Raw genomic sequence first — 24,878 nt, forward strand, 5'->3', positions numbered from 1 at the left:
GGAGAGTGCCTGCAGGCTATTAGACTGCAGAGGCATCACAGCGGAGCTCAATCCCAACCCTCACCAGTCACCAGTGCACATGTACTTTGTAGCAGGGTGGACCCAAGGTGACAATCAGGACCGATGATTTCCAGATACCTGAAATTCAGTAATTCTGGAGGGTGAACCCAGTAGCCTTGCCAGTCTGTATGCTTCAGCATTGAACCAGGTAACAGGCCCATTTGGTCACTTTTAACTGGCACCAGCTTTTTATAAGCCAAATTCAGATCCCCAGGCTGCCATGGAGTCAGTTAAGCTCCCATTGTCTGGATTATTAGTACCACTCTTCTGGATCATGAGTCCAGTTGCATAACCATTACACAACCATAAGCCATAAAAGCAGAGTCACACTAAGTTAATGCTTCTGCAGTTAGTCCAAGCCTCGGATTTGCAGCACGGAGCAGTTCGTCTCCATTTCCTACCTGGTAGAGGGGGTAGTTGTGATCGTGCGTCTGCCCAGGGGGACCTGGTTTATGCTGTAGTAGCCTGGACTCTCCAGGTCGGCCAAATTGAAGCTGGGACCCGTAGCAGCGGCAACTGGGGCTGAGAAGAAGAGATAAGAATTACATGGCACCGACGGCAGAGAAACAGGCCAAGTGTCGGTGTTTCAGACTCCATCCCACTCCCTGCTGCTGTCTAGGTCGAACCAGACTATTCGCTGTCATTCTATTTGACCCAGAAATGAGCTTCCAACCCCTTATCCGCTCCATCACCAAGATTGCCTACTTGCACCTCTGTAACATCACCTGACTCTGCCCCTGCCTCAGCTCAACTCCTGCTGTAAACCACATCCATGCCTTTGTTGCCTTGAGACTTGACTATTCCCGTGTTCTCCTGGCCAGCCTCCCATAAACTTGAGCTCCTCCAAATCTCCACTGCCCTCATTCCTAGCTCGCACCAAATCCCATTTGCCAATGACCCTTGTGCTCGCTGACCTACATTGGCTCCCAGTCCAGCAACACCTCCATTTCAAAATTCTCATCCCCGTTTTCAAATCCCTCTATGGTCTCACTCCGCCCTATCTGCGTAACCTCTGCAGTCCCCCAACCCACCGAGATCTCTGCCCTCCTCCAATTCTAGCCTCTGGCACATCTCTGATTTTCGTCTTGGTGGCCATGCCTTTAAATGCTTAGGCCCTAAGCTCTGGAACTCCCTCCCTAAATCTATCCACCATTGCTCCTCTATCTTCTTGAAGATGCTCCTTAAAGCCTACCTCTTTGGCCAAGCTTTTGGGTAACCTGTCCTGTTATCACCTTATATGGTTGGGTGTCGAATTCTGTTTGATAATGATCTTGTAAAGCACCTTCGGATATTTAATTATGTTAAAGCTGCTATATCAATGCAAGTTGTTATTGTTGTTATCGTGACATGAGTTTCCTCCCACCCCTCTTCATTGTGCCTCTCAGCATATCTTTCTATTCCTTTCTCCCTCTAGTTTTCCCTTAAATATATCTATGCTATTTACCTCAATTACTGCCTGTGGTAGCGAGTTCCACATTCTCACCACTCTCTGGGTTAAGAAGTTTCTCCTGAATTCCCTATTGGATTTATTACTGACTATCTTATATTTATGGTCCCTAGTTCTGGCCTCGTTTGCAAGTGGAAACAACTTCTCAATGTCTTACATATCAAACCCCTTCGTAATTTAAAGACCTCCAACAGGTCACATCCCTGTACAGGTGTCTTTATTTCACAGCAGTTAAAGGAGAAAGAAAATACAATTTAAGTTTGCATATTTATTACACAAACATTTCAAATTAGTGGTTTGTCTTCCCAGTAACACCCACTACTCATAACGCTAATAAAGGTGCAGCCACATATTTTGTTAAAATATAAAACCTAGCAGAGAAAAAAAAAGATTTAAAACTAATAGCAACTACAATTTGCAGTCACGTAAGCTCACACTGTCTCTCTCTCACACACACACACACACACACACACACACACACACACACACACACACACACACACACACACACACACACGGTCATTAACAGACACACTCCAATTAGACCCAAAGTTGCATTGTTACACAATTTTGTTTGCTTTTCAAATCTGGTCTGTTTATCTGGCTTCTTGACCTGTCAGAAACCCGCAATAAATGAACACAATGCAATAAAAAAACAATTTAAAGCAAGAGCAAGAAACTGCAAAGTGGGCAGAGCTACTTACTTTGTGACACTCTCACAAGTTCAGAAACGCTAAAAACTCCGGATGTAATAAAACAGTCCTGGAAATTCAAATGCCCTGGTTTGAAAAAGAACAGAGAAAGATGTCACTGGAAAATTAATCAAATGAAGTAAAATGAAACACAGCAGGAACAGTGCTGAATATGTGTGAGTTGTTTGGTTGGACTCTCTTTGTCAGGATCACACCATTATAAAATGGATGAGAATTGGAGGCGTGTTACAGGGTCATTACCTGTGGAGTCTGACACTACCCAGTGAAGAACTGAGGCCATGTAAACAATAACAACTTACATTTATACAGTGCCTCATTCATAGTAATATTTTTCAAGAACACATCATGGGAATGTGATCAGTCAAAAAAAATGACAAGCCAAAGGAGGGGCGTATTGGGACAGGTGACCAAGCACTTGTCAAAGAGGTGGGACATTTAGGAACATCTTAAAGGAGGAGAGGGAAGTGGAGATGCAGAGAGGTTTAGGGAGGGAATTCCAGAGCTTAGGATCTTGGCAGCTGAAGGTATGACCGCTAATGGAGCGAAGGAAGTCGGAATCACAAAGGGCCAAGGGTATCATTCCTTCTTCAGTTCATTAGGTGATACTTTTGGCATCAGTAACTTTGGGTAATGGGTGGACACAATCAGACAAGGATCCTGCCCCTAATTACTACCCAATGACCCCAGCTGCAAATTGCATGTTTGTAGATATCAGGTGAGCTCCATATCAGGCATCACTGCGAAGACTCCTCTTGCAATTTTGGCCCCCGCCAATACTCTGTTATTTGTCACCATATAATAGGCAGGTCCATGGACCAAACCAAGACCATATGCATGACAAATCTGGGACAGCATGCCACAGAGCACTGGGCTACAAACTAGAAATGGTATGTGATACCACCGTATACTCCTAATCTCTTTAAATTGGCCTGACAACACTATTCAGCCAGACCAAATAGTTGAGGCTAAAACTATTCAATCGAATTTATCGCATGACATTAAATTACACAGAAGCAAAAGGATCAAAATGACAATAGCGTCAGGAATTCTCACCATCCTCTCAGGGAATTATAACTGCAGTCCTTTGAGAATTTTACATTGAAACCACCAATTGTAACCTCACAGCAACGACTTGAGTTAACCCAGCGAACTGAAGGAATTGCGTTTATTCTCAGTTGGAGGTGCAGGATTGCCATATCAAGTCAGACTTCAAAGACCCCCGGGGCTGACTCACAGATGCCTGACTCAAGCAATTCTCAAACCCCACCCCCACCCCCCCCACCGCCCATTCCACCAGGGTAAAGGAAAACAGCCACAAATGACATCAGTCACGATGATGGGACATGGCATTAATCGGGCTAATTACCAGATCAATCAATTTAGTCACAAATTTCCTTCTGACAAAAGGCTGACAATCTAAGCAGTGGGAAGACATCTCTTTGAAAATCAAACTCCACTGCAGACAAGCAGGTGAACTGCATTACATGCGTGTCATGACAAAGGAATTCTCCACAGATAAAGCAGCAGCTGTGATTTCCAATCTAAAAACCTCAGTGCCTAGACATATAAAAATACATAGAAATGCTTATAACTGGAAGTGGGATGGATCTTATTCTGCCATTCCGAGGTATCGCCGTGGTAACGCTCTTGTAACCGAGTCAGGCTGTCGGCTCAAGTCCCATTCCAGGGAGACAAAATCCAGGCTGATGCTTCAGTTCCGCTCCAAGGGAGAAGTGCACTTTCAGAGGTGCTGCCCTTTGGATGAGATGTTAAACCAAAGCTCTGTCTGGCCTCTCAGATGAGGACCAAACCAAGACCATGTGCATGACAAATCTGGGACAGCATGCCACAGAGCACTGGGCTACAAACTAGAAATGGTGTGCGATACCACCATATACTCCTAATCTCTTTAAATTGGCCTGACAACACTATTCAGCCAGACCAAATAGTTGAGGCTAAAACTATTCAATCGAATTTATCGCATGACATTAAATTACACAGAAGCAAAAGGATCAAAATGACAATAGCGTCGGGAATTCTCACCATCCTCTCAGGGAATTATAACAGCAGTCCTTTGAGAATTTTCCATTGAAGACACCAATTTTAACCTCACAGCAACGACTTGCCCTCTCAGATCCCGTGGCACTATTTGAGGGGAGCTTGCCTCAGCACCCAGCCAATATTTATCCCTCAACCAACATCACTACAAACAGGTTATCTGGTCGTTATGACATTGCTGTGCGCACATTGGCTGCTGCTTTTCCTACCTTACAGTGGCTGCACTGAAGAAGTACTTCATTGGATGTAAAATGCTTTGGGACATCTTGAGGTTGTGAAAGGTGCTATATTAATGAAAGTCTTTCTTTCCCATAGTCAAAAAGTCTACTGGCATCCAATAGCTAGGCTCGTGCTTACACAATGGTAGGGCACCTGAGAAGCTGCACCCCATCACCAGGAAATGAGGAGAAAGAATTAGGACAGGGAAAAGAATTGAGCAAAGCTTTGCATAATGTCTCTGTTTGAAGAACATCAACTTGTATTTACACAGCAGCGTAGAATTCCTAATCTCCCACACTTTAGGCTGTTTCTCTGGGCTCGTCGCCAATCCCCCACCAAATTGATGGCGAGAGATTAGAGGAAAGCCCAACAGGAATTTTACCCCAGCATTTTTAATATGGAAAAATGACCCAGGCCACTTCGTGCAGGTGTAAGGTTGAAAAAAAAAGGAATAAGAAGCCAAAAAAAAGTGGTGTTGAGAAGCTTGGTCAAAGAAGAGGAGGGTCTCGCAGAGGAGAGGAAGGTGAAGAGGCAGCAGGGTTTAGATGCTGAGGGCAGGAATTGGATTTTGGGTCGGGACCCTGATGTCAAGGTCAAATCTAGGTCACAACCCTGCACTGTGTGGGAAACTGTCACCCGGCAATGATTTTCCCCGAATTGGCCAGTTAGTGGCCTGAGGACAGGCTCACCATCCAATTAAAGATGGCGGATGATTTCCTGAAGCTGGAGGGCCCAGGGGAGGCCCTCCACCTCGGCAGGAGCGGCAGTCTGCAGTTCGGGTAAGAGACAGAGGGCGCTTCCATCCTGAGGTGCCCTCTCTGCCACTGTTAAAAGTTTTAAATTTAAAAACCGGCCTCAGCGGCTGGCCCACCATTGTGGAGGGAGAGCCCCTCTGGCCGCAGCCGTGGCCAGGCAGGCAGGGGAGAGCCTCAAAGCCTGCCTGGTGCGCAGGCCCCCTGCCGGCCTGCCACTGGGAGGCCACCTCCAGGCAGATGGCCTAGTCCCTGATGTCTCATGGGAAACCCATTCTGGCAGTAGGTCTAAATAGGCCATTTATCTTTCTTAATAATTAGCCGCTGCTGTGTGCAGGGAGCCCTTCCAGCCCCGCTTCCACCTCCGGGAAAACAGTCCTGGGACAGGATGGTGCCGGCAATCTGGCATGCCGACCAACGGGAATTTTCAGCTCAGGGTTAAATATGGTGCGGAGGTTATGAACATTATGGTTCAGCTTGTGACAGCGGCCTTAACCCCTTCAGCAGATGGTTCAAATTTGGCAAACAACGTGAAAATGCTCTGTCGCAACACTACACGATTTTCCTGCGGAGAACTTAAAACTTGCTCCTATTTTGCTAATCTTGCTGAATTAAATCCAAATTGTTTAAATGATAGAAGGAGACACTCAGATAGACAGGATGCTAGTTCACTGCCATCTGGAGTGCAGTTTGTTCAAACCTAAATGTAGGTTTTTGCTGGCAATGTGGTGAATTTTGCTTCAGTTGAGAAACCTTCGGAAAAGTCAAAACCCACAATGCAATATCAGAAGGAGCAGGACAAGAACAGATGAATGAAGAAGTAACCCTAAAGTGATGCCAAGCCGAGGTTTTGTGTGCACAGAAGGTGGCCATTCAGTCCATCATGTCTGTGCTGACTCATTGAAAGAGCTATTCAATTAGTCCCACACTGCCTACTCTTTCCCCATAGCACTATATTTTAGTTTCCTTTTCAAGTACTTATCCAATTTCCTTTGAAAGTTACTACTGAATCTGCTTCCACTGCCCGTTCAGGCAGCACATTCCAGATCACAACAACTCACTGCATAGAAAAAGTCTCATCTCCCCTCTGGTTCTTTTCCTAATTATCTTAAATCTGTGTCCTCTGGTTACTGACCCTCCTGCCATGGGAAACAGTTCCTCCCTATTTACTCTATCAAAACCCTTAATAATTTTGGAACAGCTTCATTAAATCTCCCCTTGGCCTTCTCTGTGCTCAGGAGAGCAAGCCCACCTTCTCCAAATAACTGAAGTCCCTAGTCCCCAGTATCATTCTAATAAATTTCTTCACACTCTTTCCAAGGCCTTGGCATCGTCCGGCAAATGTGGCGGTCAGAATTAGAAAGACTTGCATTTATATAGCGCCTTTCACAGCATCAGGATATCCCAAAGCACTTTACAGACAATGAAGTATTTCTGGAAGGGTAGTCACTGTTGTAATGTGGGAAACGTGGCAGCCAATTTGCACACAGCAAGATCCCACAAACAGCAATGTGATAATGACCAGATAATCTGTTTTTTAAATGATGTCAGTTGAGGGATAAATATTGGCCTGGACACCAAGGAGAACTACCCCCACCCCAAACCCAGCTCTTTTTTGAAATAGTGCCACAGGATCTTTTATGTGCGCACAGGCCTTGGGTTTAACATCTCATCTGAAAGACAGGACCTCCGACAGTGCAGCACTCCCCCAGCACTGCACTGGAAGTGCCAGCCTGGATTTTTGTGCTCGAATATCTGGAACTGGACTCGAACTCACAACATTCTGAGTCAGACTTGGACACAATACTCCGGCTGAGGCCTAACCAGTTATTATGGGAAGGGAAAATGCAGTGCAGATTGACTAGGGCTCTTTTCACAGGAGCTGAAAGGTTGGTGGAATAATCTCAGAGAGGTCTTCAAGAGTGCAAAAGGTAAACAACGATGGATTATTTCCATTGATTGGTATGGGGTTTGCCAACCCTCCAAGATTGCCCTGGAGTCTCCAGGAATTAAAGATTAATCACCAGGACACTGCTGAAAGAAAAACAGGAGAAAAAGCATGCAGTCATTGAAAATAATTATGCATTTAGCAGTTATTAGAGATGGAGTTGGGGTGGCAGGGGGAAGGCTGTTTGATTGGCAGTCAAGAATCATGCAATCGGATGATGAAGAGTTAATGAAGAGTCCGTTCACTTTCCACTTGGCCATGGGAAGCGGAGTCCCGCAAGGGAGGACATGTTAGATGACCAATCGACCGCTGGCGGCAGTGCGGAGAGTGAAGGGTCAATGATGTGAAGGGTCAATGATGTGAAGAGTCAATGATGAAGCCTCCAGGGCTATGTCCAGCCAGAGTTGGCAACCCGGCTGGTAGATGAGACTGTAATGAGAGGGATGAAATTGAGGATAATCACAAGATGAAAAGAGAGTTTGGTAAAATTGCTTTACACAGAATGGTGATTTAGAATGTGGAATTCTCTGCCAGGTTCTGTTGTTGGAGCAGAGTCCCTACATTATTTTGTAAGGGGCTTAAACTGTTGCTTAGCAAAACACAATATTAAAGGGCATGGGAAGCGAACAGGAGAGTAGAATTAGACTAGGTAGCTCATGTGGAGAAAAATGTACTGGGCAAAGTGCCCGTTTTTAGGCTGTTATATTATCGGAGGAAATGTCAACGAAGGAGATCCACAGCCTTCGGGGGCTGGGCAAGAGTTAAAATATGACACGGTGTGATCGGTATTTGATTCAACGTGAGTTGCTGATGAGGCAATCAGCCCGAGTTGAGCAGCCTATCAGACGCAAGCGACAAAAAAATGGTGGCGTAGTGGTAATGTCCCTGGACTAGTAATCCATTGACCCAGGCTAATGCCCTTGGGGGACACTGGTTCAAAACCCACCACAGCAGCTGGCGGAATTTTAAGTTCAATTAATTGACCAAAATCTGGAATTGAAAGCTCATCTCAGTAATGGTTTCATGAAACTATCATTGATTGTTGTTAAAAACCCATCTGGTTCACTCATGTCCTTAAGGGAAGGAAATCTGCCGTCCTTACCCGGTCTGGCCGACATGCGACTCAAGACCAACAGCAAATTGGTTGACTCTAAACTGCCCTATGAAATGGCCTAGAAAGCCAGTCAGTTGTCAAGGGCAATTGGATGGGCAACAAACACTGGCCTTGCCAGTGATGCCCATGTCGCGTGAAAAAAAAAGTGTGTAGGAGTGTATGTGTGTGTAAGTATGCGGAGGCGTTTATGTGTATGCAGATGTGTTTGTGTGTATAGGGGTGTATGTGTGTCAGTGTATGTTGGTGTGTATGTACGTGTGTGTAGGTATGTGTAGGGGTATGTGGTATGAGTGTATATCAGTAGATGCTGTAATTATAGTTCTCCAATACATGATGCGTTTTATTTCACTTGCTTAAAACAAACGTTAGCACCAGAGATAAATGGTGACAGCACCCGTTGTGCCACCATGTGCCTCTCTGTTCAGGAACCTGCGAGAGTGCGTGGTGTAGCAGTGGCCCTTTAACAGCTCCCTGTGCCAGCCAGGTGGCATGCTGATCTGACAGGAACCTAGTCCTGCCAGTCAGATCAGCATCAGTCCTGCACACAGCGTTATCCTGCAGATATTTCACTGTGTCCGCAACCCGTTGTCTATTTATAGAGAGATACACCTTTGCCTCCATGGGCTACTTCCAATTGCACTGTGCAAAACAGACACTACAAGGTTATACAACTCATCTCTGTTTCCCTGTGGCTCTGTATAGATTTCCATGGAGGCTAGGAATGTAGCAGATGGCATTATTGGGGGGTGTATGCAGTCGGCCTGGATCGACAATGCAACCTAGACAGATTTTCCATATTTTTATGCTCATCAGGGATATTGACTTAAAGAGGCTCCATCCTTCAATTTTTTTTCGTTGCCAATTTGTTTCCTTACGTCTCTCCTTCCAAAGGCATTGGTATTTTCTGAGAGTTTGATCGTGCCCAAGGGGCCATTGCATTTTAACCTAAAGCTGTTTGAGCAAGCCAGTGGGATAACTATTGCATTGCTCCCGGAACGTGACAGAATGGCTGCGCTGGGCTGAATGGCCTCTATGCGACACTGTAATCTTCACCCAACATACAGACTCTGCTTTCTAATGGGAATAGGCAGATTAGGAGCGGGAACCTCGGTTGAATTTTTTTTTCCCCCAACGTGGCTTGGAAGCACTGACACCAAGTTATAAGTGTTTCACCCTCTGACTGGCTGAGCCCAGACCAGGAATCAAAGCTGGAAACTTTTGGTTACAGTTCGGTGTCACACTTTTTTTTTAAATTCATTCATGGGATGTGGGCATCACTGGCTATGCCAACATTTATTGCCCATCCCTAATTGTCCTTGAGAAGGTGCTGGTGAGCTGACTTCGTGAACCGCTGCAGTCCATGTGGGGTAGGTACACCCCAGTGCTGTTAGGAAGGGAGTTCCAAGTCAGGATGGTGTGTGACTTGGAGGGGAACTTGCAGGTGGTGATGTTCCCATGCATCCGCTGCTCTTGTCCTTCTAGTTGGTAGAGGTCGTGGGTTTGGAAGGTGCTGTCTAAGGAGCCTTGGTGCATTGATGCAGTGCATCTTGTAGATGGTACACACTGCCGCCACTGTGCGCCGGTGGTGGAGGGAGTGAATGCTTCAGGATGGTGTGCCAATCAAGCGGGCTGCTTTGTCCTGGATGGTGTCGAGCTTCTTGAGTGTTCTTGGAGCTGCACCCATCCAGGCAAGTAGAGAGTATTCCATCACACTCTTGATTTCTGCCTTGTAGATGGTAATAGGCTTTGGGGAGTCAGGAGTTAGTTGCCGCAGGATTCCTAGCCTCTTACCTGCTCTTGTAGCCATGGTATTTATATGGCTACTCCTGTTCAGTTTCTGGTCAATGGTAGCCCCTAGGATGTTGATAGTGGGGGATTCAGCGATGGTAATGCCATTGAATGTCAAGGGGCGAAGGTTAGATTCTCTCTTGTTGGAGATGGTCATTGCCTGGCACTTGTGTAGCACGCATGTTACTTGCCACTTATCAGCCCAAGCCTGGATATTGTCCAGGTCTTTCTGCATTTCTACATGGACTGCTTCAGTATCTGAGGAGTCACGAATGGTGCTGAACATTGTGCAATCATCAGCGAACATCCCCACTTCTGACCTTATGATTGAAGGAAGGTCATTGATGAAGCAGCTGAAGATGGTTGGGCCTGGGACACTACCCTGAGGAACTCCTGCAGTGATGTCCTGGAGCTCAGATGATTGACCTCCAACAACCACAACCATCTTCCTTTGTGCTAGGTATGTCTCTAACCAGCAGAGAGTTTTCTCCCTGATTCCCATTGACTCCAGTTTTGCTAGGGCTCCTTGATGCCATGCTTGGTCAAATACTGCCTTGATGTCAAGAGCAGTCACTCTCACCTCACCTCTTGAGTTCAGCTCTTTTGTCCATGTTTGAACCAAGGCTGTAATGAGGTCAGGAGCTGAGTGGCCCTGGCGGAACCCAAACTGAGCGTCACTGAGCAGATTATTGCTAAGCAAGTGCCGCTTGATGGCACTGTTGATGACACTTTCCATCACTTTACTGATGATTGAGAGTAGGCTGATGGGGCGGTAATTGGTTGGGTTGGACTTGTCCTGCTTTTTATGTACAGGACATACCTGGGCAATTTTCCACATTGCAGGGTAGATGCCAGTGTTGTAGCTATACTGGAACAGCTTGGCTAGGGGTGCAGCAAGTTCTGGAGTACAGGTCTTCAGTACTATTGCCGGAATATTGTCAGGGCCCATAGCCTTTGCAGTATCCAGTGCCTTCAGTCATTTCTTTATATCACGCGGAGTGAATCGAATTGGCTGAAGTCTGGCATCTGTAATGCTGGGAACTTCAGGAGGAGGCCGAGATGGATCATCAACTCGGCACTACTGGCTGAAGATTGTTGCAAATGCTTCAGCCTTATCTTTCGCACTGATGTGCTGGGCTCCCCCATCATTGAGGATGGGGATATCTGTGGAGCCACCACCTCCAGTTAGTTGTTTAATTGTCCACCACCATTCACGGCTGGTTGTGGCAGGACTGCAGAGCTGAGATCTGATCCGTTGGTTGCAAGCTGCTTACGCAGTTTGGCATGCAAGTAGTCCTGTCTTGTAGCTTCACCAGTTTGACTCCTCATTTTGAGGTATGCCTGGTGCTGCACCTGGCATGCCCTCCTGCACTCTTCATTGAACCAAGGTTGGTCTCCTGGCTTGCTGGTAATGGTAGAGTGGGGGATATGCCGGGCCATGAGGTTCCAGATTGTGGTTGAGTACAATTCTGCTGCTGCTGATGGCCCACAGCACCTCATGGATACCCAGTTTTGCATTGCTAGATCTGTTCGAAATCTATCCCATTTAGCACGGTGATAGTGCCACACAACACGATGGACAGTATCCTCATTGTGAAGGCGGGACTTCGTCTCCACAAGGACTGTGCATTGGTCGCTCCTACCAATACTGTCATGGACAGAAGCATCTGCAGCAGGCAGATTGGTGAGGACAAGGCCAAGTATGTTTTTCCCTCGTGTTGGTTCCCCCACCACCTGCCGCAGACCCAGTCTAGCAGCTATGTCCTTTAGGACTCGGCCAGCTTGGTCAGTAGTGGTGCTACCGAGCCACTCTTGGTGATGGACATTGAAGTCCCCCACCCAGAGTACATTTTGTGCCCTTGCCACCCTCAGTGCTTCCTCCAAGTGGTGTTCAACATGGAGGAGGATTGACTCGTCAACTGACGGAGGGCGGTAGGTGGTAATCAGTAGGAGGTTACCTTGCCCATGTTTGACCTGATGCCATGAGACTTCATGGGGTCCGGAGTTGATGTTGAGGACTCCCAGAGCAACTCCCTCCCTATTGTATACCACTGTCCCGCCACCCCTGGTGGGTCTGTCCTGCCGGTGGGACAGGACATTCCCGGGGATGGTGATGGCAGTGTCTGGGACATTGCCTGTAAGGTATGATTCCATGAGTATGACTATGTCAGGCTGTTGCTTGACTAGTCTGTGGGACAGCTCTCCCAACTTTGGCACAAGCCCCCAGATGTTAGTAAGGAGGACTTTGCAGGGTCGACAGGGCTGGGTTTGCCGTTGTCATTTCCGGTGCCTAGGTCGATGCCGGGTGGTCCGTCCGGTTTCATTCCCTTTTATTGACTTCATAGCGGTTAGGTACAACTGAGTGGCTTGCTGGGCCATTTCAGAGGGCATGTAAGAGTCAACCACATTGCTGTGGGTCTGGAGTCACATGTCGGCCAGACCAGGTAAAGACAGCAGATTTCCTTCCCTAAAGGACATTAGTGAACCAGATGGGTTTTTACAACAATCGACACGGTTTCATGGACATCATTGGACTAGCTTTTAATTCCAGATTTATTAATTAGATTCAAATTCCACCTTTTGTTGTGGTGGGATTTGAACCCATGTCTCCAGATCAATACCCTGGGTCTCTGGGTTACTAGTCCAGTGATAATACCACTACGCCACCGCCTACCCTTATGCACTTATACAGTCTCCTTATGCACTGAGGAATTGGGGAGAGTTGGAGGACCCAGCTTTTCTTTACAAAGGATAGTAAAACACGCCCCACAGGGAGGATAGGTTGGCACATTGCATTGGCATGCCAATGGATGATAAATGTGGCATGTGGAATACAACATTTCCAACCACAGTTTCCTCATGGACTCTCCCACTGAGCTGTGGAGTATGCAGTGAGTTAGAGGGACAGGCACATTCCACAGGAGAGGAAAAAGATTTAGGGGGAGAATTGGTCACTCGGTTCAACCCTACTGTTCCCCCAACCACTGGCACCTCGCTGAGTGACATGAGGCAGAGTGGGAATATGAGCATTACTGACATTTGTTGCCCATCTCTCATTACCTTGAAGAAGATGGTCAAAAACCTGCAACTCCCTCCCGCACAGCACTGTGGGCGTACCTACACCACACGGACTGCAGACGTTCAAGAAGGACCGCAGTTTTGATACCTCATATGTGTTGAGTTAGTTTATCTCAAGTGGAGAGGCAGCTGGGCACCCCATCGGGGGCCTGAGCACTTATGGTGGGGAAAAGAGAAAATCAGCTACTGATTTTTTTTCTGACCTCCGCTGCAAAGTGTCGATGTGTGGAAGGCCACATGAGGCCAAATTTGTGCTTGCTGTGACACCCTATACAGTTGAAAAGTCTTCCCACCCCCGCCCCTTACTAAGGGTTCTAATCCCATCCTTGTCAATGATATTTATTTTTGGACGCTAAGGGATTCAAGGGATATGGGATAGGGTGGGAAGGTGGAGTTGAGGTCAAAGATCAACCATGATTGTATTGAATGGTGGAGCAGGCTTGAGGAATCATATGATCTACACCTGTTCCTATTTCTTATGTTCTTATGGTTGGGACACTGGCGTCAACCCAGCACATTTATGAAAGGGAGAATATAAGTATTATTTAAAAAATTATGAATTTCAACACCACCACAGACCAATGTGAATCATAGAAGATTGAATATTACAGTATAGCAGGATGTTTGAACTGATTCCCTCAAAGAATTGTTCATTTCCCCTGGCGTTTCCAAATCCCAGTTTAATTTTTTTAAATATATTTATCCATTGCCCTTTTGAAAGCTACTGTGAATTCTGCTTCCTCCGTTGTTTCTGGTTGGACATTTCACATCCTAACAATACTTTGATTTTAAAATAATTCTCTACACCTCTCTTCTCATCCTTTTGTCAATGATCTTAATTTTATGCTTCCTTCTCGTTACTGACTGGCCATCCAGTGGAAATGATTTACCCCAACCTACTTCACTGAAACCCCTCGTAATTTTGAACTCTTCTGCCAGACTGCGTCTTAAACCTTCTTTGCTCCGGTAAAACTTAGACAGGGTGCAAAAAAGATTTACAAGAATGATTCCAATGAGGGCCTTCAGTTACGAGGATAGGTTGACGAAGCTGGGGATGTTCTCCTTAGGGAAGAGAAGGTTGAGAGGAGATTTGATAGAGACGTTCAAAATCACGAGGGGTCTGAACAGGGTAAATAGGGAGAAACTGCTCCCATTGGCAGAAGGGTGGAGACCCAGAGGACACCAATCTAAGGTGAATGGCAAAAGAATCAAAGGCGACGTGACAAAAATCTTTTTTACGCAGTGAGTGGTTAGGATCTGGAATGCGCTGCCTGAGAGTGTGGTGGAGGCAGATTCAATCATGGCTTTCAAAAGGAAATTGGATAAGCAGCTGAAGGGCTACGGGGAAAGGGCAGGGGAGTAGGACTTGCTAAACTGCTCTCGCTGAGAGCTGGCACAGACACGATGGGCCAATGGCCTCCTTCTGTGCTGTAACCATTCTGTGATTACATTCTATGACTTCTCCAGTCTCCCCGCTTAACTAAAGGTTCCCCTGCTTGGGATCATCTCAGTCCTGCACAATTCACATGGGCTTGACATCCTTCCTAAAGTAAACTGGACAGGATCTTCTAACTGTGGCCTAACCAAAGATTTGCGCAGGCCTTGATTTATCACCCTGCTTTTGTCCTTTTTAAAACTGAGAGGGGAGTACTGGGGTACAAAAAAATAATTGATTTGGCAACAGCTGGCTCATAGGTTTACAACAATAGGATGGAGCAGAGCTGCTTAAAGACTATAGCAGTATTCGGTTTACACAGGCTAGACCTTATCAGATAAACAAACAATGAACAGATTAATATACCCAAGGGCGCGCACACACTCTGAACACTAAACTGTATGCTTTTATTCTCATTTCAATCCATTTAAAAAGTGGTGCTTTTCAAAAAAAATCTATTGAATACATCATAAATAATTACTTACTTTCATCCCTCCTTACTCATTTATTCTTTTATATACATAAAAAATCTTCTCATTGATTATATTTTATTTTAAGTCTTGAGGGCACAGTGGCCTTAACCCAGCCTGTCCCGATTCATTCTGTATTGTTTCAGGGTCAGTGCGCTGATGGATGGGATAATGAAACTGTTGCCTCTGTCCCTGTATAACATTCTGCCTAGGGAAATAAAGGCCGCCAAGAAAGAGGGCCAAAGCTCATACTGTTGCTCTGGTAGGCCGTCCATGTTCAAAATGTTGGCTCTGTAGGGTTGCCAACTCCAGGCCGACATAGTCCTGGAGGTGTCAGCACATAACCGCCGGCCTCCAAAGTGCCCCATCCCCACACTCCAGCCATTGGTCACCTGACATGCCCATCCTCCTGGTTCCCCGCCTTCCCAGAGCCAATTAGAAACCAAACAGACTCTTTCCTATCCGATTGGATGATTCTTGACGCACTTTTTCCCATGTTTGATACTGCCATAACTGGTAAACAAAAAGTGTTAAAAGAAATGTTTTTAAAATGCAATGTTTAAGTGCTCTGTATGATTTTTCTCTGGATTTGCTCACAGCAATATCCTGGAGATTAATCTTTCATTCCTGGAGACTCCAGGCCAATCCTGCAGGGTTGGCAACCCTAGGGTTTTGACATCGAAGCACATGAAAGGACTGCACAGCATGCCTATTGATAGACTATTCCAGTTTAACAGATTGGAGACGACCAGGAGACATGAGTTTAAACTGTGTGAGAGTCGGAATAGACTGAATGTTCCCAGAAAGTAACGAGTCTCTGGAATATATGGTCGGTAGGTGTTGATGGCCATTGACTCACTTCCAGAGGGAGCAGGACCGGTTCTTGACCGGGGCAGAGATCACATCAGAAAAAAGGTAAGTGCCTTTATAGATAACATGTGATCTCCGGGACTGGTTTTGATCGCTCGAAGGGCGGGGTTGGAGAGGTCCCAGAGAATTTATTCCCTCTTGGCTTGGGTTTTATCGCTGTTTAATGCCTCTCGCAGGAGATGGCATAGCTGTGGCAGTAAGAGGGATCTGGGGGCGGGCAGATAGGAAGTACCTAGTCATGATGATCCAGCCACCATGGATGTGGGGCAGGATTGATAAACAAACTGTTTCTTCCCGACCCGTCATTTTCATGTATTCCTATACGTAGCTTGAGTTTCATCTTCTTTTCCCTCCTCTCCGGGACGTGCTGGCTTTTTCTATGTTACAGTTCAGCTAGTGCTGGCCTTCCACCACCCAAGTGCCTAAACAGTTACCATGGGAGACAGATGGTGGCCTCATCTGAGTCTAGGTACTCACTTCTCAACAGGAGTCACTGGGCTGCACTTCTCAATAAAGGGAGTTTTACTGACCCTAACACTTTAAGAGAAATAAATCTCCTTCAATTCACACATTGTGAAGAAGAGCCTCCGAGCAATGGTCCGAAAAGTGGCCTTTGGCCGACTGGACCTCGTTCCTGCTGTTGGGGTTACTTTGACACTCAGCTCCAGATCCATCTTTTCTACGCCATTTACAATTTTATGTATCAATATGAAACCATTTTTAGTCAGTATGTTTTAAAGCTGATGGGGCCATCTGTCTCCAGGCTTTTCTTATAACTCAGTCCTAGAAACACGGAATCAGCCTTTTGAGATATGACCAGTAATACACCGAACTGACCAACAGTGACTGCATTTATATAAAATAAAGACTTGCATTTATATAGTGTCTTTCATGACCTCAGACTGTCCCATTGGATTCACTGTTGTAATGTAGGAAACATGGCAGCCAATTTGTGCAGAGCAAGCTCCCATCCCTAGCAATTAAATAAATGTCCAGGGGTGGAGGTGGGGGGGGGTGGGGGAATGGAGGTTTTGGGGAGAATTCCCCTCCTCTTCTTCAAAGTACTGCTATGGAATCTTTCACGGTGACCTGAGGGGGTAGATTAACATCTGTGCTACACATCAGAGCACCGCAGATGGGGACGAGGCCCTTCAATTTGCGTTATTTAGGTCTACGACTGCATGTTACTTGGCTGTTGGGTTAACGTCTCTTCTGGAAGACAGCACCTCCAGCAGTGCAGCACTCCCTCAGTGTTGCACAGAAGTGCCAGGCTGGATTATGTGCTCAAGTCTCCGGAGTGGGACTCGAACCCATGAGCTGCCAACACAGAGACCTGAGCTGAGAGCCTTGGCTCAGTGGGCAGCACCATGATGCAGAGAATTGGAATAAATAAGTCAAACTGCAAAGTGAACATAAGTAAAGGGTCTTGAAAAATGAACCATAGATCTGCGTTGAGTTAGCTAACGTCATCGGGACTTGTCCCAGGCTGGGGAGGGGAAGGTAGACACACTCGGAGGTTCGGGTGGGGCAGTGAGGATATGGATCAGTTGTGATCCCTTCCCATTCTCTCCCACCACAATAGGGTTACCAATTCTGGATGGATATATTCCTGGAGGTGTCATCACACGACCTCATGTTTCCATCTGCCCCACCCCCCTGTTCTCCCAACATTGGTCACCTGACATGTCTATCCTCGCAGTGCCCTCTCTTCCTGTGCCAGTTGAAAAGTGAACACACCCCAACTGGATGATTTTTGACTTGTCAGTCAAGCAGCCCATGTCCGATATTTTTATAATGAGTAAACAAATCTGTTAGAAGGACCTTTTTTTTTAATTTTAAGAACACTATTTTTTGTCACTCCCTTGTGATTTTTCTCCCTGGCTGCCACTCACAGCAGCGGCCTGGAGACTGGCCTTTAATTGCTGACGACTTCAGGCCGATCCTGGAGGGTTGGCAACCCCTACTGCACAGTCAAATAGTTAACCGACACTCGCTGCCTGAGCTTAGAATTTGCACAGTAACCGGGTGCTGACTGTTGCTCTGTGGGGTCAGACCTCATCGAGGAGGGGAGACCCGACAGAAGGGAGGGTGGGAAAAGAGAAATCCAAATTCAAACAAAAGGTGAAATGGAAAACAATAATTTCATGAAACAATAAAGAAAAACACGGAAGCTAATTAAATTGTACATTCTTAAAGGATGGTGGGCCAGGAATCGACTTACTGGCTGGCAGCCCACAGGATAATACACATCTTGAGTGTTCGTCAGTGCTAAATCTAGCTTCCGATGATTGTATTATCGAGTTGTGTGTCTTTGGAATTCCCTGCTTAAACCTCAACGCCTCTCTACCTCTCTTTCCTCCTTTAAGACATTCCTTCAAGCCTAGCTCTCTCTGATCAAGCTTTTGGTCACCTGTCTTAATTGGTGTCTCAAGGCCAAAATGGTGTTTGATTGTGACCCTGTGAAGCGCCCAAGAGCATTTTACTACATTAAAGGCGCTATATAAATGCAAATTGCTGTTGTTTGCAAGTTGTCACAGTACCTGAATCTAATCACTGATAACAAGTAACATTTCAATCCTAGTCGATACACACTTGCTGCCACTCTCTAGTCTGTAATTACCCCGCGCTACACGACAAAGCACCACAGGAGGGCAAGTGGCCATCAGATGCTTTAATTTGTGTGATTAAGGTCTAAGATTGCACATTACGCTAGAGTACTTGGCTGTTGATCTGTGAAACCTTCATTTAAAAGCTCATTTAGATAAAACAGATAAGCTTTTGTTGGCAGTTTACGTCCCTTTGTAAAAGCGTTGGTTGACCCAGTTAAATGGGACAATACTTAGGCCTCAAAACCTCCAAAAGGAAAATCATTTACTTTCCTTGCACTAACTACGCAGACTTCGCTGTTCAGCTTTGTTTAACCCTCCGCCCTCCAAACCCTGCTAGCAACTCTTCAGCTGCTCCTGTGGAGTCTTTTAACATAACAATGTTCCCAAAGCACTTTGTAGGAGGCTAGAGAAGCTGAAACTATTGACCTTCAAGAAGAGAAGGTTAAGGGGAGATTTAATAGAGGTGCTATAAATTATGAAGGGGGTTCGATGGAGTCGATAGGGAGGAACTGTTTATGCTGGCAGAGGACACAGATTTAAGATAATTGACAAAAAATCCAGAGAGTGAGATGAGGAGAATTTATTTTTATGCAGCGAGTTGTTGTGATCTGGAACACGCTGCCTGAAAGGGTGGTGGAAGCAGATTCAATAATAACTTTCAAAAGGGAATTGGATAAATACTTGAAAAGGGGAAATTTGCTGGGCTATGAGGAAAGAGCGAGTGGGACTAGTTGAATAGCTCTTGCATAGGGACAGTGGGCCAAATGGCCTCTTTCTGTGCTGCATGATTCACCATTGGAGGACACTAAGCATGAAGTGGGAGAGAAGTGTTGACGGTGGGGAGACACATGGACAGGCTTAAGAAGAGAGGTCCAGCAGACAGGAATATGGTGACTACCATCACCACTGGAGGTGGGGGGGAAGGTATTCCAACTATAGACCATTATTGGAAGAGTGGAAGGTTTGTACAGACCATAGAGGTGGAAGGGGTTGCAGAGGTAGGATGTGAATAATGGAATTTGAAGAGATGAATGAGGATTATAGAGTAAATATATCAGAGCTAATGGAGATTGGTGAGGGTAGGGGAAAGATACAAGGGCAGATTTCTGGATGAGTTGGAGTTTATATGGAGTAGAATGAAGGCTAGAAAGCCAGTTTGGAAAGCGTTTGGATTCATCAACTTGACCAAGAAGTATGCTATTCACCCAAATCACGATTACAGACGTTACTGGCCGAGAGCAGGTCGACTAAAATCTTTTGTTCACTTTCAAGGATTGGCTAACCGAGAAAGTTGGTGGTAGCGTCCATGACAAAGGGGATTAGTGGATAAAAGGACTAAGATGTTACAAGGCATTAGACGGTGTCAGGATTGGGTCACCAACAGACTCTGGTCTTTGAAAAGCATTACGGGCCGTTTGATTCCAGCTTGCTTTAGACATAGGAATCCACGTTGTGTAATCAGTCGATTAAAATGTTGCCAGTTTTGCAAATGCACGTATGACTGTCGATAGAGACACCACTATGCCTGATAAGAATGGGCACAATTGGGTAATTCCACTGTCAATCACACCTTCAAAGTGGCTACTGACACTGCTGTCTGCCAATGAGTTTTTTTTTTAGAACATTACAGCGCAGTACAGGCCCTTCGGCCCTCGATGTTGCGCCGACCTGTGAAACCATCTGACCTACACTATTCCATTTTCATCCATGTGTCTATCCAATGTCCACTTAAATGCCCTTAAAGTTGGCGAATCTACTACTGCTGCAGGCAGGGCGTTCCACGCCCTTACTACTCTCTGAGTAAAGAAACTACCTCTCACATCTGTCCCATATCTATCACCCCTCAACTTGAAGCTATGTCCCCTCGTGTTTGCCATCACCATCCGAGGAAAAAGACGCTCACTATCCACCCTATCTAACCCTCTGATTATCTTATATGTCTCTATTAAGTCACCTCTCCTCCTCCTTCTCTCCAACGAAAACAACCTCAAGTCCCTCAGCCTTTCCTCGTAAGACCTTCCCTCCATACCAGGCAACATCCTAGTAAATCTCCTCTGCACCCTTTCCATAGCTTCCACATCCTTCCTATAATGCGGTGACCAGAACTGCACGCAATACTCCAGGTGCGGTCTCACCAGAGTTTTGTACAGCTGCAGCATGACCTCGTGGCTCCGAAACTCGATCCCCCTACTAATAAAAGCTAACACACCATATGCCTTCTTAACAGCCCTATAAACCTGGTTAGCAACCTTCAGGGATTTATGCACCTGGACACCAAGATCTCTCTGTTCATCTACACTACCAAGAATCTTCCCATTAGCCCAGTACTCTGCATTCCTGTTACTCCTTCCAAAGTGAATCACCTCACACTTTTCCGCATTAAACTCCATTTGCCATCTCTCAGCCCAGCTCTGCAGCCTATCTATGTCTCTCTGTACCCTACAACATCCTTCGGCACTATCCACAACTCCACCGACCTTAGTGTCATCTGCAAATTTACTAACCCACCCTTCTACACCCTCTTCCAGGTCATTTATAAAAATGACAAACAGCAGTGGCCCCAAAACAGATCCTTGCGGTACACCACTAGTAACTAAACTCCAGGATGAACATTTGCCATCAACCACCACCCTCTGTCTTCTTTCAGCTAGCCAATTTCTGATCCAAAGCTCTAAATCACCTTCAACCCCATACTTCCGTATTTTCTGCAATAGCCTACCGTGGGGTACCTTATCAAACGCCTTACTGAAATCCATATACACCACATCCACTGCTTTACCCTCATCCACCTGTTTGGTCACCTTCTCGAAAAACTCAATAAGGTTTGTGAGGCACGACCTACCCGTCACAAAACCGTGCTGACTATCTCTAATGTACTTATTCTTTTCAAGATGATTATAAATCCTGTCTCTTATAACCTTTTCCAACATTTTACCCACAACCGAAGTAAGGCTCACAGGTCTATAATTACCAGGGCTGTCTCTACTCCCCTTCTTGAACAAGGGGACAACATTTGCAATCCTCCAGTCTTCCGGCACTATTCCTGTCGACAATGACGACATAAAGATCAAGGACAAAGGCTCTGCAATCTCCTCCCTAGCTTCCCAGAGAATCCTAGGATAAATCCCATCTGGCCCAGGGGACTTATCTATTTTCACACTTTCCAAAATTGCTAACACCTCCTCCTTGTGAACCTCAATCCCATCTAGCCTCGTAGCCTGAATCTCAGTATTCTCAACAACATTTTCTTTCTCTACTGTAAATACTGACGCAAAATATTCATTTAACACTTCCCCTATCTCCTCTGATTCCACACACAACTTCCCACTACTATCCTTGATTGGCCCTAATCTAACTCTAGTCATTCTTTTATTCCTGATATACCTATAGAAAGCCTTAGGGTTTTCCCTGATCCGATCCACCAATGACTTCTCGTGTCCTCTCCTTGCTCTTCTTAGCTCTCCCTTTAGATCCTTCCTGGCTAGCTTGTAGCTCTCAAGCGCCCTAACTGAGCCTTCACGTCTCATCCTAACATAAGCCTTCTTCTTCCTCTTGACAAGCGCTTCAACTTCTTTAGTAAACCACGGCTCCCTCGCACGACAACTTCCTCCCTGCCTCACAGGTACATACTTATCAAGGACACGCAGTAGCTGCTCCTTGAATAAGCTCCACATTTCGATTGTTCCCATCCCCTGCAGTTTCCTTCCCCATCCTACGCATCCTAAATCTTGCCTAATCGCATCATAATTTCCTTTCCCCCAGTTATAATTCTTGCCCTGCGGTATATACCTGTCCCTGCCCATCGCTAAGGTAAACCTAACCGAATTGTGATCACTATCACCAAAGTGCTCACCTACATCTAAATCTAACACCTGGCCGGGTTCATTTCCCAGTACCAAATCCAATGTGGCATCGCCCCTGGTTGGCCTGTCTACATACTGTGTCAGAAAACCCTCCTGCACACACTGGACAAAAACTGACCCATCTAAAGTACTCGAACTATAGTATTTCCAGTCGATATTTGGAAAGTTAAAGTCCCCCAAAACAACTACCCTGTTACTCTCGCCCCTGTCGAGAATCATCTTCGCTATCCTTTCCTCTACATCTCTGGAACTATTCGGAGGTCTATAAAAGACTCCCAACAGGGTAACCTCACCTCTCCTGTTTCTAACCTCAGCCCATACTACCTCAGTAGACGAGTCCTCAAACGTCCTTTCTGTCGCTGTAATACTCTCCTTGATTAACAATGCCACACCCCCCCCTCTTTTACCATCTTCTCTGTTCTTACTGAAACATCTAAATCCCGGAATCTGCAACATCCATTCCTGCCCCTGCTCTACCCATGTCTCCGAAATGGCCACTACATCGAGATCCCAGGTACCAACCCATGCTGCAAGCTCACCCACCTTATTCCAGATGCTCCTGGCGTTGAAATAGACACACTTTAAACCAGGTTCTTGCTTGCCAGTGCCCTCTTGCGTCCTTGTAACCATATCCCTGACCTCACTACTCTCAACATCCTGTACACTGGCACTACAATTTAGGTTCCCATTCCCCTGCTGAATTAGTTTAAACCCCCCCGAAGAGCACTAGCAAACCTCCCCCCCAGGGTATTGGTACCCCTCTGGTTCAGGTGAAGACCATCCTGTTTGTAGAGGTCCCACCTACCCCAGAAAGAGCCCCAATTATCCAGGAAACCAAAACCCTCCCTCCTGCACCATCCCTGCAGCCACGTGTTCAACTCCTCTCTCTCCCTATTCCTCGCTTCGCTATCACGTGGCACGGGCAACAACCCAGAGATAACAACTCTGTTTGTTCTCGCTCTAAGCTTCCACCCTAGCTCCCTAAATTTCTGTCTTAAATCCCCATCTCTCTTCCTACCTATGTCGTTGGTGCCTATGTGGACCACGACTTGGGGCTGCTCCCCCTCCCCATTAAGTATCCCAAAAACACGATCCGAGACATCACGAACCCTGGCACCTGGGAGGCAACATACCAACCGTGAGTCTCTCTCGTTCCCACAGAACCTCCTATCTGTTCCCCTAACTATGGAGTCCCCAATGACTAATGTTCTGCTCCTCTTCCCCCTTCCCTTCTGAGCAACAGGGACAGACTCTGTGCCAGATATCTGTACCCCATTGCTTACCCCTGGGCGGGACTTACAACCAAAATGTGAATTTTACAGCAAAGCAAACCAAGTTTATTTACAAAACCTTTTTAAGAAGAATCTCTATGCAGTGCAGCTAACAAAAATTGTGCGTAAAATTAATCCCAGCCACTCAGACTGGTGCGGTCTCCAGGCATGACTAAGGAGGGAATTACCCAATCATCTCCATTCTGACTGGGAATGGTGGGTGTCGCTGTCAAGGCCAACATTTATTGCCCGTCCCTAATTGCCCTTGAGAAGGTGGTGGCGAGCTGCCTTCTTGAATCCAACTGAGTGGCTTGCTAGGCCATTTCCGAGGGCAGTTAAGAGTCAACCACATTGCTGTGGGTCTGGAGTCACATGTAGGCCAGACCAGGTAAGGACAGCAGATTTCCTTCCCTAAAGGACATTAGTGAACCAGATAGGTTTTTACAACAATCCAGTAGTTTCCTGGTTACCATTAGTTATACTAGCTTTTTATTCCAGATTTATTTAATTAAACGAATTTAAATTCCCCAGCTGCCATGGTGGGATTTCAACTCATGTCTCCAGATCAGTAATAAAAACAGAAAGTGCTAGAAATACTCAGGTGGTCTGGCAGTGTCTGTGGAGAGAGAAACAGAGTTAACGTTTCAAGTTGGATATGATCCTTCTTCAGAACTGAAGGAAGGTGGAAATGTAACGGGTTTATGCTGTTGAAAGAAGGGAGGGAAAGTCTGAAATAAAAACAAGAAACGCTGGAAATACTCAGCAGGTCTGGCAGAATCTGTGGAGAGAGAAGCAGAGTTAACGTTTCAGGTCAGTGGGAAGGGAAGGGAAGATGTGTTTGGTGGTGGAATCACGCTGGAGGTGACGGAAATGGCGGAGGATGATCCTTTGGATGTGGAGGCTGGTGGGGTGGAAAGTGAGGACAAGGGGAACCCTGTCGCAGTTCTGGGAGGGAGGGGAAGGGGTGAGGGCAGAAGTACAGGAAATAGGTCAGACATGGTCAAGGGCCCTCTCAAAGACAGTGGGGGGGGGGAGGGGGGGGGGGGATCCTCGGTTGAGGAAAAAGGAAGACATATTAGGAGCACTGTTGGCTGTTGTGGAATGTTGCATCATCCGAACAGATGCAACAGACACGGAGAAACTGGGAGAATGGAATGGAGTCCTTACAGGAGGCAGGGTGTGT

The 24,878-nt window shown here is 46.2% G+C and overlaps 1 protein-coding gene across 7 annotated transcripts in view; it reads right to left on the bottom strand.

Moving 5' to 3' along the window:
* Positions 1-24,878, bottom strand: part of nfixb (nuclear factor I/Xb) — a 342,103-nt gene that overhangs the window by 74,662 nt on the left and 242,563 nt on the right. For all 7 annotated transcript variants that reach the window (XM_068021133.1, XM_068021132.1, XM_068021135.1 and 4 more), the window contains 2 exons: positions 2,212-2,286; positions 462-582 (listed from right to left, as the gene is read on the bottom strand). In XM_068021133.1, coding sequence (XP_067877234.1) covers positions 462-582; positions 2,212-2,286 — 196 coding nt within the window. The remainder of the gene's footprint in view (positions 1-461; positions 583-2,211; positions 2,287-24,878) is intronic.

The sequence above is a fragment of the Heterodontus francisci genome, chromosome 43, assembly GCF_036365525.1.
Source record: "Heterodontus francisci isolate sHetFra1 chromosome 43, sHetFra1.hap1, whole genome shotgun sequence".
Lineage (NCBI taxonomy): Eukaryota > Metazoa > Chordata > Chondrichthyes > Heterodontiformes > Heterodontidae > Heterodontus > Heterodontus francisci.